At 32.0% G+C, this 16,637-nt stretch overlaps 2 protein-coding genes across 2 annotated transcripts in view; both read left to right on the forward strand.

Annotated features, from left to right (window-relative positions):
• Positions 1 to 16,637, forward strand: part of LOC105322094 (multiple epidermal growth factor-like domains protein 10) — a 40,113-nt gene that overhangs the window by 22,980 nt on the left and 496 nt on the right. The window contains exons 8-11 of the mRNA XM_066085274.1: positions 146 to 264; positions 722 to 728; positions 15,812 to 15,971; positions 16,399 to 16,460. Of these exons, the coding sequence (XP_065941346.1) occupies positions 146 to 264; positions 722 to 728; positions 15,812 to 15,971; positions 16,399 to 16,460 (348 nt within the window). The remainder of the gene's footprint in view (positions 1 to 145; positions 265 to 721; positions 729 to 15,811; positions 15,972 to 16,398; positions 16,461 to 16,637) is intronic.
• The window catches only part of LOC136275239 (uncharacterized), a 47,033-nt gene continuing 30,647 nt past the window's right edge, over positions 252 to 16,637 (forward strand). Inside the window, exons 1-6 of the mRNA XM_066083523.1 lie at positions 252 to 264; positions 8,318 to 8,416; positions 9,772 to 9,894; positions 15,182 to 15,274; positions 15,812 to 15,971; positions 16,399 to 16,460. The gene's annotated coding sequence lies outside the window, so the exon portion shown is untranslated. The remainder of the gene's footprint in view (positions 265 to 8,317; positions 8,417 to 9,771; positions 9,895 to 15,181; positions 15,275 to 15,811; positions 15,972 to 16,398; positions 16,461 to 16,637) is intronic.

The following is a 16,637-nucleotide window of genomic DNA, read 5'->3' on the forward strand; positions in this document are numbered from 1 at the left end:
TTAAGGGTATTGTTTTAAGTTTTAACGTAATTTCTTCTTTAGATTAAATAAAAAAAATCCCTATATTTATTCTAACACATAGGTAATATCCCTTACGATCATAACAACTTAATTAAATATATGTTGCTTTTTCTCTTTTCTGAAGATTGCACCAGTTATACCTTTGGGGCAAACTGTGTAAAAAATTGTACCTGTGTGACTGAGAATTCACTGAGCTGTAACTCGTCAACAGGAGTGTGTTACTGCAAGCCAGCTGCCAAACAAGTAAAAATAAATAAATATCTTTACCATCAGTTTATCATATTAAAAGGAAACATTGTTTTGCCTAGATATTACATTTTAAACAGCCAATTAATATTATGCAAGAGCTGGTTTTTTTGTTACATTTTTCAAAAGGCAATTAAATTGCATCATTAGCAACACACGTTAATGAATATCTACCAAACTAAGTTCAATATCATACAGTTTGTTTAAAGGTATGTTTAGCAACCGTTTTGAATGAAAAAATTGTACAATCTACTTTAGAATTCGTTTTTAGAATAGCATAGAGCAAAAAATTTTCAAGTCAAGATACCTTTTTCTTTTTATACATAATGGTACAATACATTAATGAGAACGATAAACACAAGACAATATCTTATATGCTCTCCAATCATCTAGTATAATCATATAGTAGAAGAGTCTATCATTTTTACTTTTATATCATATTGACTGCTTTCAGGAGGTTGGTACATGAAATATATGTAATGCCAATAGCTAGAAAATCATTCTTCTATAAACTGGGGATTTAAAATGTTAACTTATTTTATTTGTGACGCATGTCACATTCCATATTTTTTTCAATATTGGGCCCCAAACAGAAATGATAATTTTCTTGACAATGTTGCTAAAATATTAATTTGACTTGAAAATTGATTATTTGACGAAATCCTTGATACATTTAAAATACAAAATATGAAGTTGAAGACATTTAGGGAATATAAAAGCAACATTTAAGTCAAAACTTGTCTTACTCTTTGCTTCATATGCCAATACATAATTACCGAAAGGCATATGTTAAGATTGTTACAAAATGTTGAAGTAATCAAATTATAACGCAAATAAAAACATAAAGAGTTATGCCATCTTCCTAAAACTTTGCATACAAATAGATATAGATATCTTGTTTCAGTTGTATGCATACTATATAGGCCTACATTATATTCTTTTTCTTTAAGAGACAAGCTATTACATTGTGATATATGTGTACTTGTATCCTTTATATATTTATCTGCTGTCTTTGTCAATAAATCTAAAAATAAAAAAATAGTATATGTAATTACAAGTACACCTTTCACATTCAAATTCTAGAATCTCATTCTAAAATAAACTTTAATTGAAACATATAGTTTCTTTCCCAGCAGTAGACTATTTTTTGTAATGTTTTTGAAAAGAACAGAACTAATTATTGAAGTATCTTGAAGATTCATTCATGTACATTTAATTAAAGATATATCAATATGTTAAAATAAAAATCTTGTTTCGTGTAAAAGTGTTGGGTCACATAAAAAACATAATATCCTGAATTTCTCTGAATTAACATCATTTTTTTCATTTAACTTTTAGTATCTTGATTTAATTTGCCAAAAATGCAAATATATGACAATAAAAATATCAAAAAATATAAATATATACATGTATATATAAATATTTAAAATTTGTTGCAAAACCACTAGTGATTCTTCTGCCCAGTGGTTACAATTTCGAATCTTGCATAGAATTGTTATACCCGCACTTTCTAAAGAAAGTTCGGGTATATTGTTGTTACCCTGTACCGTCCGTCCGTCCGTCCGTCCGTCCGTCCGTCTGTCTGTCTGTCCGTCCGTCCGTCTGTCACGTTTTACTTTCTCAAACTGCTCCTACATCTTATAAACCAGCAAACTGAACTCTTGGAGTTTGATTTCGGGTATCATGTTGTTTTGTAAAAAGGTTTCAAAAATTCTCTGTTAGTCCTGGGGGTCAAATAATTGGTAAAAAATGACGTTTTTTCACAAAAAACCTTCTTCCTCGAACTCCTCCTACATTTTCAACAGTAGACAAATCATCTTTTGGAATATGTTTTAGGGTATCCTATAGATGCGCAATAAGGTTTCGGAATTTTCAATTTTGTCCTGGGGGTCATTTAATGGCTAAAAAATGACGTCTTTTTTTTTTTACAAAAAAACTGGTTTCAAAAACGTCATTTTTTTTTTGGCAGTAGCCAAATGATCTTCTAGAATATGATTGGAGGTGTCATATTGAGGCGTGATCAGGTTCCAGAATTTTTTTTTTTTATTAAGGGGATCAGTGGGCAAAAAAAAAAATGATGGTTTTTGGCAAAAAAAATATGGTTCCCAGAACTCCTCTTACAACTTTTGGAGTAGCTACGTCATCTCTTGGGATATAATTTGGGATGTCCTATAGATGTGCAATAAGGTTTTAAAGATTTAAATTTCATCCAGGGAGTCAAATAGTAGCAGAAAATTGACGTTTATCACTAAAAAAACAAACATTGATCCAAGAGCTCCTCTTATGATTAAATGGATAGACAATCATATCTTGGGATATGATAGGGACTGTTCTATAGATGTGCAGTAAGGTTTTCAAAATTTAAATTTCATCCAGGGAGTCAAAAAGTAGCAGAAAATTGACGTTTATCACTTCAAAAAAACATAGATCCTAGAACTCCTTTTATGATTTAATGGATAGACACATCATATCTTGGGATATGATAGGAACTGTTCCATAGATGTGCATTACAGTTTTGAAAAATTGAATTTAACCCTGAGGCCCATTACCTACCGGTACATACCTTTTGATGCCCTTTAAGGATCAAGAATATATATGGTTAAGGGGTAGGGATCTCAACCGTTTTCAAGATATTCGTGCACTTCCTGTTCAAGGGGGGTCATGACCACCCCCGGGGCCCATGACCTACATACCGTTTGATGCCCCTTGACACAAGGAACAAGAATATATATGGTTTAAAGGTGGGGATCTCAACTGTTTTGAAGATATTAAGGGACTTGCTGTTTGAGGGGGTCAAGACCACCCACAGGGCCCATGACCTACATAACATTGGATGCTCCTTGACATCAGAAACATGAATATATATGGTTTAGGGGTCATGATTATAACAGTTTCTGAGATATATGGTAATTTCAAATTCCTGGAGGGTGGGGATGACCCCAGGGGTCAGATCTAATAAACCCTATATATTGCCAGTAACAGCCAATATATGATTATGAAAACCCTATATTATTATCTTTGTCCGTTTTCAAGTTACCATTTACAATAGAGTCTACGATTCTTCCTACAAGGTTCAATGTTAGACCCCCCCCCTTTTGACACCCCCCTCCCCCTCCCCCGAAAAGTGGTTGTCTAACCCAAAATGAGAAAAATCAAACCAGGGTGCACAACTAGATATGCAGGCCTATCATATCCTAGAGTTTTGTACAATTCTGTTCAGCCATCTCTGAGAAACAAGTTCAGAGCAGGAAAGAAAAAAAAGAAGATGAATAATAATACATGTACCGTATTAAGAACCGTACAAAAACAATAAGTATCCAAATTTCATTCGGGAGACTTAATAATTAAGATAAAATAGAGATAGGATCATCAAACATCAATAATTTAAAGATAATTGACAATTTCTGATTCTAAGGGGGTCAGGTTGACCCCTTAGGGTCATGACTTACATGCCATAATGATCTGATGCGCCTGCATGACCTAAGGAGGAATAATATCTTTGGATTAAGGTGGGGATCTCAATGGTTTTTATGACATTTAATAATTTCAGGAAGGGCACTTGGGATCATAACCTACATACCATCTTGAATGCCTTGAACAAAGAAACAATAATATAATATGTACATGACATATGATTCAATTTTAGAACCCAGATATAGATCAATCATCTGTTTTGTAATACTTTCTATGTATATATACATGTACATGTATTAGTTTGTGTTTTGTTCTATACTATTCATGTTCATGACTGTAGTATGGCTTAGTCTAATTTTAAATTACATTAAAAAATTGTCAAATATATGACTTGGAACCCCCACTCCCAAACAAACTCAAATATAAACTGTTCTCTCTCCCCCCCCCCCCCGCCCCCCCCCCCCTTGTCGAATGATCTATTAAGATCAAAATATAATTTGGGTGTCTAAAAACTTTTATAAACTGGTAAAAAATGTTATTCTTAAAAAAAATTATATTACACCTTGCATAATTGACAAATGATCTATTGAGATATGATCAGAGGTCATATTTCTACCTTGGGATCAATAAGTAGTATTCATTGACAAGTTAAAATTAATAACAATAAATGATTCAAATTATAAATGTTTATACTCCACATTCACCCCCCCCCCCAATCTAACCTGGTTATAAAGATTCAGTCTTCTTAATACATTCTTACATGTGTACAGTAGCAAATTTTAAATAATTTCTTGATTGCTTTTTCTCTCGTGATTCACATTTACATTTTGGAAATTGCTTAATTCAATTTTTAAGATTTATAAACAAAATGTTATATGCATCACTTCCATGTGTATTCGCCTATTTGGGGCAATTGTAAAGTCTCCTAAACAAAGCAGTGACATCATTAGGCTAGGATTTACCCTTATGGATCAAACACTACTGTATAACATATGAATAAGATAAAATACATTATTATTTCTAGTTCTAAAATGTCAGGGTGTCTCCAAGGGGGCATAATCTACATACAATTTTATGCGCAATGACACAAAGAGCAAAAATAAATGATATGGTTTAGGGATGAGGATCTCAGATCTCAGAAGTTAACAAAATATACAGTGTATCATATATCTTTTCCTATTTCATAAAGGCAGGGGGGGGGGGGGGGGTTAAAGACAACACTTGGGGGTCATTAATGTACTTTTACACCATTTGATGCATCATAATGACATTAGAAGATATTTTGTATTTTCCTGTTTCGTGGGGTCAGAACAGTCCCATAAGGTCATGACCTACATTGTTTTTAATGCATCATAATACATTAAGAAAGAAATACTCCTTCCTTCCTATTATAACTCATATAAAAATGATAAGTGTCTACACCTACTTACATGTAATACACAAATTTAATAAGAAATTGTTTATACAGGGTCAATATGGGGTCAACTCAATACTGCATGCAGTCTGACAAATGAAAAAATAACTTTTGCAACTAAAATGACAGAAACTTTACAAATGCGATAGGATAGGTAACGATGATAAGCTTATTTAAATATTAAAAGATGATGATACAGTATGCTGTCAAAGGGAGATCACATTAAGGAAGTGAAAGTAGAACATATATGTATGCTGGCTTCTCATTATATTGTGCTACTGCTACTACATGTATTATGCTTACCTAAATTGTTCAACATCATAATGATAATCCAATTAAAACACAATAATGAATTCCTTTAGCTGATCTTAACTACTCCTTTTCTGCATACGGAAATCACAGACATGCATGTATGGGTGTTGCTAAAACGCGGAACGGAAAACGGAACGGAAAGCAGAACGGAATGGAAAATATCATCACGTTTATCGCTTAAAAAGGGTATAGACTGGCCAGAAACGATTTACTTTGTATCTTTTATTTATATCTAATGAATGATTATCAACACGTTGTTATCTTATTAATATTAATATGAATGTCTATCAATTATACTAGCATTGTATTCATTCGGTTTTAGTTGAGTACGGAAACGGAAAAATCAAATGTATTCGAATTGTGAAACATTAACATGATTAAACGAGCAAATTAGCTATTACTTTTTACTTATTTTTCTTATATGGTATTGCTGGCATATCAGCGTAACGTACGCAGTTAGTGAAAGCGTTTTATGCGTGTTTTGAGTATTTTTATATTTCAAATATGATGTACATGTATATACTTACATCAAAATTGAACTTTCGGTGTTCTAGACGATCTTTTATCATACAGACGATACAGTATCATTGAGATGGAAGAAAAAAAACCGTAGGACTGACGGCATTAAAAATTAAAATACAGTAAACATTAAAATACCCGGTAATTTGTGAAACTAGTAATTTGTGAAACTAGTATCTTTAGCAATGCAATTTTGTTTACGTTTGCATTACTAAGCAGTTGTTTATTCCAGTAGCTATATACATATGATCCGAATAGAGAGCTCTAGACGTTGCCTGGTTTGATTTTCCGATTATATATTGGGACTATAGTCTGTCGATCCCAAAATATTCATGCAGCACATTTGGACGATTTATAATGGAAAATGTTGACATCTTTTCTCCATTTGGAAGTGACTCAGAAGACGTTGCACAATTTTTCAACACTATCATCCGGGTCTGTATACTTTCTATTGAGATAAAAATAAAGTATATTAAATATTGATTAAATATTTACCCCCCAAATAATGTTACCTAACATTGAAGCGCAATGGGTTTGAGCGTTTACATGTCTGTAAGAGCATTGGGGTCCAAGGTGTATTTTTGGTAATTTTACAATTGATATAAATGAATTTTCTTGGGGAGGGGGGTGTCTGGACCCCTCACTCCCACCCCTTCTCTAAATCTGTGCACACGATGATGTTCATGTAGGCACACAGAAGCAAATCTAAAACCGGCAACCGCCACGGGGAGGGGGCATAATTTAATTTTTAATTTTGTTTGTAATAATTATGTAGACCATTATACTTTCTATGACATAGAATGTTCAGATTATTGATTAACTGAAAATTCACTGCAAACAGTTCTACCCCAAATTGCACACTAAGTGCTGCTCATGTCACGATGTGTATTATCATATGGGAAGGGATCTCATCCTTCAGTTATGAAAATTATAAATTTTAATTGTATTACCGGAGCTTGCATATAGCCTTCAATTTTAATTAAACTGGTACAAAACAGTGTTACTTAGGGGCAAACACATGGTGCGGGTATTACTGTCTAATGACAGCATCTAGTTTCTGTTGGAAAATACCTGAAGAAAATTAACATTAAAACTTCTGACTGTTGTGGTTTTTGTATGGAAAATATTGAAACAATAATACGTGTTTTCATTGCTTGTAATAAAGTACAAACACTCTGGAGTGATTTAAGACTTCATATATACAGAAAGACCACTGAAAGAGTTGGTTTTAATGTTTCGAATGTTATTCTGGGTGAGCTACCATTGTCAAACAATAACAGGGCTATAAACTTCATAATTCTATATGTTAAACAATATATCATTATATCCTTAATGCAAAATAAAATGCCAAATTTTCTTGGATTACTCAGTCATTTAAGAATAAAATATCATGTAGAAAAATATGCTGCTATCCAAAATCAAAAGCTGCGCAATTTTGAAAAATTGTGGCTTACAACACATTGTGGAAAAACATTTTAGATTAGTTTATGATATTATGATTATTACTATTCGTATTATTATTTGTTTTTTTGTTTTTCATTTTTTTTTTTGAGGTGAGCAAAGTAACCATTTACCACTAATATTAAAAAATGTATGTAAATATACTTGTGTGTGAGTGAGTTTATTTATAAAATTTATAAAAACTGAATTTATTAATGTAAACATTAGTATGTATGGAATCAAAACAATAAATTAAAAAAAAAATATTGTTCAAATAAGTTTTTTTTAACAACATGAAGGTATCCAAATGAATAAACTATCTTGAAGCTAGGTATGCGCTGAAAATTAGGAAGATTAAGATACAGTACTCTTAAACCAATGAGTTATGAATAATGTTCATTTTCTTCTAGGAAACCTTCCTCCACAAAATAAAGCCTCATATGAAACTCAGTAGTAAACTTGTAATTTTTTTTTTTATTTTGGCATCGTAAAATATAAATATACTTAATCTGATGTAGAATTTTCAGACTTGAGGTGACCCAAAATGGCTACCCAAAACCCGAGGAGCGAATCTCTTTACGTAATATGAAGTCAACTCTGAAGTGTATGGAAGAAGTACATTTTCTAAACTCTTCCATAGCTTTACAGTTTGTGCCCCTTTCTTTTACATGTTTGAGAAAACTTGCATTAGATGACAACAGACTCAAAACTTACTCATTTTGAGCTAATTTTTCCTTATACATGTATATTTAAAATCAAGATACTGCTTTAAAAAGTTTTAAGTGCAAACAGTTAGGTGAATAGACTACCTTCAACAATCTTTTAATGTTGGTTTAGGTCATTCCCATGATAAAATAAATAGACTATCTCCCCGTAGATCAATTATATCGATCAAATTAAAATTGTTTAGTTCACCTTAGTAACATGTACATAGAGTACTTTAAATTACAGGGTGTGATCTGTTCCACTATGGGGATGGATGTGCCCAAAACTGCTCTTGTAACGAGACAGAAGTGTGTGATAATGTAAATGGATCATGTTCTCCAGCACGTAAGTGAATGTAAATTTTATTTCTATTGTGATAAAATGTTAAATAAGTACGATATATCATTACCTTCGTATGATTAATCTACTGAAAATTAATTTTATAAGACTTTCAAAAACGATGCATATAACTATATTTACATTCAGTGTATATTTGCAATGGAAATCTGCAACGTTCAATTTTCTATGAATACATTTCGCTAATTCCTGCGCCATGAGTACAGATAGAAAGTTAACGTCTTCACGTGTTTTGAGAATATTTAATTTTGTAAGATTAAATGAAATTTTCAATCTTACATAACCGATTTAATATGTAATTTTGAAAAACAATCATTAATATATATCTACTCCTTAAAAGAAAAGATTTTTCTTCACAAAGTTTCTGGCACTATATTTTTTGTCGCGGAAGCTGACTAAATAACATGTTAATATGGCCGTTCCATGTATGTTTCATATCCCTGAGTAAGCGCGCAAATACTGGCTTTATAGCGGTGATGCACAATATTTCAAACATATAGACATGAGTATGAAAATATAAGCATTGAATGCTTATTTCTGGATGTCGTCGATCCTATGACACACTAAGCGGTGCAGACAAATTATCATACCGCTGTAACGTGCGGTATTCAATTTGTCTGCACCGCTTGGTTTGTCATAGGACCGACGACAACCAAAATAAGCATTCAATACTTAAATAATGCATTATTTCGATCTGTGATTTTTTCATTATTCGTTAATTTTTGTATGAGACCTCGCATTGTTCGTGAACTGCGTGATTTTGTCACTAGTCAGGCACCCGTAAGTGCTAATGATCAGACTTATTCTACAAAAAAAAAGTACAACAAACCTGTTCAAAGGTTTATACATTATTAATTATATTCTGGTTGTAACGTGATTTTTGATCGGCAAAAAATAAATGTATAAAGAATGTTGTCACCGTCAAACTAGGGTCAGTTACAACTAATTACAAAAATTGAATTATAAGCATAGAATTCAGTATGTATTAGTTTTTTACGATATAAAATGGTTTGTGATAGTTCACGCGATTTTTTAGAAATCGCGGTTTATAAAGCATAAACTGCCCCATACCATTTTATACCATATAAAACTAAAAAATATTGAATTCATTCCTAAATGAAATATCGAAAAAGTAGATATTTCAGATAAGATAGCGTATAAACAAACATTGACTCATATAGTTATATATACTATGAAATATTCAATCACCAATATTTAAATACCCAAATATGTGTCGGAATGTTAAAGTCATCAATGGCTCCATTTCATCTTGAAGAGAAAACGTATCAAGTGAAACTGTAACGTGTAAAGAACAATAATAACAGACAATTTTTTTCCCGCAGATATATGCCTAGCCACAAATACACTAAATTGCCTTACTTCGTATAACATGACATGTCAACAAGTAGCTGAAAATTGTAACCAAAGCAACACCCCTGAACAATCCTTGATAAAAGACATGCAAAGTAAGTCATTATACCAGATGTGAAAGTATTTAAGAAATTTAGATAATAATTTTTCTATTGATCGACGTATCAAAGAAAAAAATGACCGGAAAATTTCAACAATGTGCGTTTCTTATCATTTAATAAAACATTTTCAAATCATAAAATGGGAAGTGTTATTGATTAAAAATGTAAATAATGTAAATGAAGCGGTGCGTATGAATACAAAACAACAACAGCAACAATATTCAAACTGGATGCGCCTTCAGCTGATGCAGAGATATTGAGCTGAATTTAATAGATTAAACACAAATAGTGAGTTAAAATCTGAACCGGCTGAATTAAAAACGAAAGGAAAATAGATGCGATAGCTTGTGATATTACTCACTGTGCAGAAAGATTCGTTAAAACTGGGTTTCATGTAAGATCACTGGATTATGCAACTGGACATAACCATGCAAGGAGAGGCGATCGTGGACGAAAATAGTTGATATGTCGACAAGGACTAGTATGTATAAGTGACTTTTGTAAACGTTTTGGTAACAAGATAGCCAGTAATGTACTTAATGGTATATCTGCGCCGAAGGAGTTCACTTGATGCACTACCAATACCTTTGTTTTACAATGCTTATTCTGATGACCGATCATGTAAGTGTGTTAATTTAAAACTCATCGTTACCAAATTTGAACAGCAGTGTTACTGTGAAAGTGTATATGACTATGTTCGTTATTATCATTCCTGGAATTGGAAGTCTCAGGAACAGCCAGCTTCGTCGTAAATGTTGATCGTTGATCATAAGCAGACGAAATCGTGAAAAGACGCTTAATTTTCTATTTCGTGAATTAAATAATGTGCATTGTTTAATTTTGAAGGTTAAACTTTTAATTTTTACATTTATAAAGTTGTATTTTGATTGCTGACAATTAAACAGACACAACTTAACATTTTTTTTGTTGACTGTTTTTATCTTGGAAATTCCCGTTCTATAAATAGTGTTAGATCAGGGGCTCGTTTCATGAAAAGGCGTACGCCCGGCGTAACATTACGCCTGTCGTAAGTCCGGACTTAATTCAAATATTTGGACTAAAGTCCGTTTCACTCAAAGGCGTAACTCTGCACCCGTCTTAAGTGAAGACAAAAATCTACGCCTAGCCAAGGGTAGTCATAACATAAGGCGTGAACAGGAATTGACTGCTAATTCTGTTGTTGAGAATATCGGTGCTGACCGTAATGTTAAATGTACAATCTGTCATATAAATTTTATTACAGTGTAATTTCATATGAAATTAAGAAAATAGAGTTTTGATAGGTGGTACCAATTCTCGAATAGAGACTTTCTTACCATGTTTAATGCACATTCTTTATATTTGCACTTGCCATTTACATGTAAAAATGTCATATTTAGACAATCGATATATAGTTTTCATTCGATTATTTTTGATCAATAATTTCATATTTTTTAGTAAATTTGGCAGTGAATAATGCAGAAAATATACATACTTGATGCACATGTAGTACAAAGGTATATTTGTATAAGAAATGTCTAGCATTTCAAGCATTTCACCCCCCCCCCCCCCCCCCCCCCACACTTTCACGCAAAATTTGTGTGAGCAGGATATTTTGAAATTTAAAGCTCACTAAGTGAATAATTGACTTTTATATTTTCTTTTTTTTATTTCATATTTGGGAGTAAAAAGTGTTAGCTTAGGTAGTTAAACTAAGGTTAATCACAAAAGTATTTTCAGTATTGTTAAAATGTAAATACCAAAATATGATGAAAGCTCCAACTATGTTTTGGAGTCGTCAAAATTCCTCTTTTTTTTAAATATTAGATAATGTGTTAATCATACAACCGATGCAAACACTGATTCCAGATTAAATAGATTTTATTTCGTAGATTGCACACACCTACTCTTTATTAACTTACATCTGTACCTTGGATCTGAAAACTGGTGAAACATTTACAAATAAACGTGCATGCACTTATGGTTTGTATGTACCCTTTCTCTTAAATGTATTTTTCTCTTAAATGTATCAAAAAATTAGAGTTGGAATTCATCAATTATTTACTAAGTCATTTTTGCTCCACATTTTACATTGACACAAATCTGAATATGAAAGTAATAAATATATTTATTCGAGCCTCTTCGTTTTTGTTTTTTTTTATCGGCATGAAATATCAAAATTTCGGTATTTTTTTTACATGTATCTGTTGTATGGTTTTTCGATGCTTGCTGAATATTGTCCAATTCATGGTTTAAAAGCTCAATACTGCATTAATTCGCTATATTTAGTATTTTTAAACAAATGCACTGATTTTCTTTCAATTATATAGCAAGAGGAAACCAGAAAATTTAATAAAAAATATTTATACTCGGGCCATAATTGACGCATGATCAAAAGAGAAATTCCAAGGGTGTTCGAAGCATGGTTTAATCACTGCAGACATGGATAACAAAATAGTTCTGTAGTGTTGAGTTAATAATTTTGAATGAACATATACTATATGCTTCATCAAATATATCTTTCAAATTAAACATGTTAGCAAGTTTTGCTCTGTGATTTTGTCGTAGTATGCCTGAATACTTTACGGTTCTCTCTCTCTCTCTCTCTCTCTCTCTCTCTCTCTCTCTCTCTCTCTCTCACGCAAACACAATTGAGATCTTTTTATCTATCTAAAGAATATCTATCCTCCTTTCTACCGTTAATCATCTGTCTGCGCATGTGCATAAGTTCGTTGTCAAGGACGTAAGTTTGGCCTTAACTTAGTCCGATACTAGTGTTTACGGCCAGGCGTACGCCTCTTAGTGAAACGCAGTTTACGCCGGACGTTCACTAAAAGGCATAAGATACGACGAAACGGGCCCCGGAACAGTTGAGAAAAGTAGATCCGGCAAAATTTTTATTGATTCAGGTATCAGAGAAATTTTTCGACCAATCAGAAGCGCCGATATCTCATCAAACGAATAAATATTAAATGATTACATTTTTTTTTAGCTTATCTTATCTAAGCTGAAGTTAGGTCTTTTGACTATTCTTCGTCTAGTATGTTTATACATTGATTACACAATTGACTTCTCTAACGAAAACTAAATGATGTTGTGTAATACGTAAAGAATTATATATCAAATTTTCGAATTTCTGATCAATTTGGCATTTATTTTATCCTTGATATACGTACACTCTTATGATACATTTAATGCCCAAGATAAATCAATGCAAAAGAAGAAAAATGTATCTCTCGGCCATTCTAATTGTAATGATATATATTTACGAGAAATGACAGCGCTTAACCGTATATAATGTTACTCACCTGTACCACCCATGTCATGTTAAATTTCACTAAGCGTGTTTGAGGTGACTTTATAAATGCCATTTAATTCTTATTAGGCGAGTCCATTACTTTTAAATTGTATTTTTAACAAATCATTTTTCGATCGTTAAGTTATCGTTCAGCCGGTGAGAAAATTTCAATATACAATGTCATTTGATATTAAAACGAGCCATATTTCCATATATATCGTCTATTGTATCATATAATGACTAATATTGTATTATATTGTATTAAGATTCACTATTTCTATTTAGTTATATAAGGTCACCTAATTCACTCAGACGACCAATTGCAATTGGTCTTCGTCCGTCGTCGTGCGTCGTGTGGTGTGCGTTTTGCGTTAACAATTTTAAATTTTAACTTCCCGAAAATGACAAGGCCATTTCTTACCATCTTTTGTGTGAAGCATCTCAGTGGTAAGAGAAATCTCAGTAAATTGTTAAGATTATGGCTCTACCACTCCCAGGGCGCCACAGATAGGGCCAAATGTGAAAAAGGCCAAATTTTCAAAAAGTTTCTTTCCTACTCCCACACATATTGGGAAAAAACTGAATGCATGGTTATGATGCCCATGAAGCCTTCTACTAAGACTATGAAATTCATTGGCCCTGAATCAGAGGTTCAGCCTGTAAAGTGGGGCCAATTTAGCAATTTCAATACCAGTTGCATGTGGTAATTTTATCTATCTCTTAAGGTTGAATATTCAAAAGATCGAACAGAGGTGAGTAACACTTTAGAGTGTTTAAAGCTGGAATTTTTTAAAAATGTCCACAGGGAGAGTTTATGTCTGCCCCTAGGGATTGGGGATGGGGGCTGTTTTAAGTTAAACATGTATAATAGCCACATTTTTTTTTTAGCTTTATCTATAAAAACATATACACATGAAACCTATCTTGAAAGGTAACAGATATAGGCAAATTATTTGTATCAGAGTCTTGCACCTTTTCAATATCAGGTCCTGCACTTTTTATGATCTTTCAGCTTTTTCCCTAAAATTAAAGTGTTCATAGTCATTACAATATTATAATTTTTGTACTCCTGAATAATTTTTTTTAGTTAAATGCATATATGAGACTCCACAACTTGTTTGTGTGTAGGCTATGAGATTCAGGAGACCGTTAAGGCCTACTGGCCTCTTTGTTCATTGAAACGTGAGGATCACAGACAAGAAGGAATGTCAAGTGCTGTTACAGGGTGTATAAAGTCATCGGTAATGCATCAATCATTACGATGAAAAACGATCAAAGCTATTTACTCCAATCAGGATGTGCCATATTTATTCACTGTTGTTTTAGAATTGTAATATTCATGTTAGATATTCTATAATCAATTGTAAAAAAAAAAAGGGGGGTAGCTGATAGATGTATATGTTAATGGGAATCATTAGTTTGCTTCAAAAGTATGATATAAATGATATCATATAATCATTATTAAATCTTATACAATAACAAATGTTATCTAACACTAAACTTATATGAATCTAATTGATCCAAAACATAAAAATGATGAATATTTGGCGGTTTGTCTATGAATTCAAAGCACCAGCATTATTAGACTTGTTTAGATTTATAGGTACACATCTTTTCGTAATGTATTTCAAATTCTAAAAATAATAGAATTCATAGCCATTTTTGACCAAGGGAGGAACATGAACTTATTTACGTAATGCATATATATTTGTATTAGATTTACGATGCTTTAATTTGTGATGTGTCTATATATGCACCCTTACTAATGTATATATTTAATTGAAATTCAAATTTTACCAAACTGTTGTACCTTGATGATAACGTACACAGTTCACCTATCTTATTAAGGGGTACAAAAAGCATGTGTTGATTGTTACTCAGGTCAGTAAAGTGGTATAACTTTGTTGTGAAATATATATGTCACCTAACATGGTTACCCATTAAATTTTTCTGATGCAGTTAACTTGTTTCTAAATATTTTATTTGTTCGTTACTTCTGTTTAGATATTTGCTGCAATGGGGAACAAACACAAATTGTTTGTATAGCAAAACATGGTTGTTCATGCAGGGAGCAGTATGCTGGCCCAATTTGTAATAGTATGTACCAGTGTTGATTTTGTAAACTTTTTTTTTTATCAATTTTTAATCTCATTACTTCAATTTAAGACATATATTACCTGGCTACTAGAGGGTTATTAAGTTAGAAAATATAGAAGAAAAGGAGTGAGTAAAGTTATTATATGTATTTATCATTTTCTTGGGTGAAATAAATTTTGTATTCGGTGATTTTGTTGACTGTAGCCCTTTGTCTTGTGTGTTTTTAGAAAAATAACATTCATTTTATATATCAAGTAAATATCTGAAATAATGATTGTTTGTGTTCAAAGAATCATGATGTAAAAAGAATATTGATGTTACAGTTTTTGGTTTACCAATATTAACTTTTAAAGTTTAAGGGACTTGAATTAAAATTTTAACGAGACTATTGTTAAACAGTATTGAGCAGTTATTCCGCATTTTTTAAAGGGGGGGGGGGTGGGTGGGATAGTGTTTTGAAAAATGTATAGCTCTGTGTATAAAAAGATTACATATATAACTATGAAAAATTGTTGGTATTTCCAATGAATTTTACAGGTACATTAGTTCCTTCATCCGGTCAAAAAGACACTATTGAAGAAAGTTCAGCGCTAGAGTCGTCCATTGTATCAACGGTCGTACCGGTGGTGGTGTCCCTTCTGGTGATTCTTGGTATTGCTTTGACTGTTGTAGCGGTAATGTGGCGGAAAAGAACTAGGTAAACCAGGCTTTGATATGATGTTCCATCGAATGGTATATTTTCACCCTTTTCGGTATTATTTGTTCTTCTCTTTAATGTTTCTTTATTTACACCTAATTGTATCTCTCAAATAATTAAATTTAATACTTTAGGAAAACTATTTATCATTGATCTTAAAATTTTCAGCACCCTCATTGTAAGAAAATACTGAATTTAGATTTAAGATTTTTGGTAACTTACGTTATTTAGGTGTAGCTACTTTACTTTCATAAGTACGCTGTATTCAAAATAAGATTTTGTATGTACTAGCAATAACATTAATTGACTGTTTATGAGTATCTAATTTGAAATAGCATACATTATATCCAGATTTTATGATACATGTTTATTACATCCCTGGTATTGTGCAGCTTCAATCATAATCAGAATGATGTTTTTTTTGCAGTAAAATACCACAAAATGCACACAATCCAGGATACGGAAAAGCCGAACCATACATCATTCAAGGTAAGTGGCAATTTCAACTTAGTGCATTTTATGATATTATGGGGTTTTTTTAAAGAAAGAAATAACTCTCACAGAGATAAATTCACATTAACTTCAATGACATTTTAAGTTAAAAAGTAACATGGCTTATTTATTTTCTCGTTAAAAAATGTTGACGCATAAATGCGTTTTATCAAA

This window comes from Magallana gigas, chromosome 5 (genome assembly GCF_963853765.1).
Source record: "Magallana gigas chromosome 5, xbMagGiga1.1, whole genome shotgun sequence".
In the NCBI taxonomy this organism is placed as follows: domain Eukaryota; kingdom Metazoa; phylum Mollusca; class Bivalvia; order Ostreida; family Ostreidae; genus Magallana; species Magallana gigas.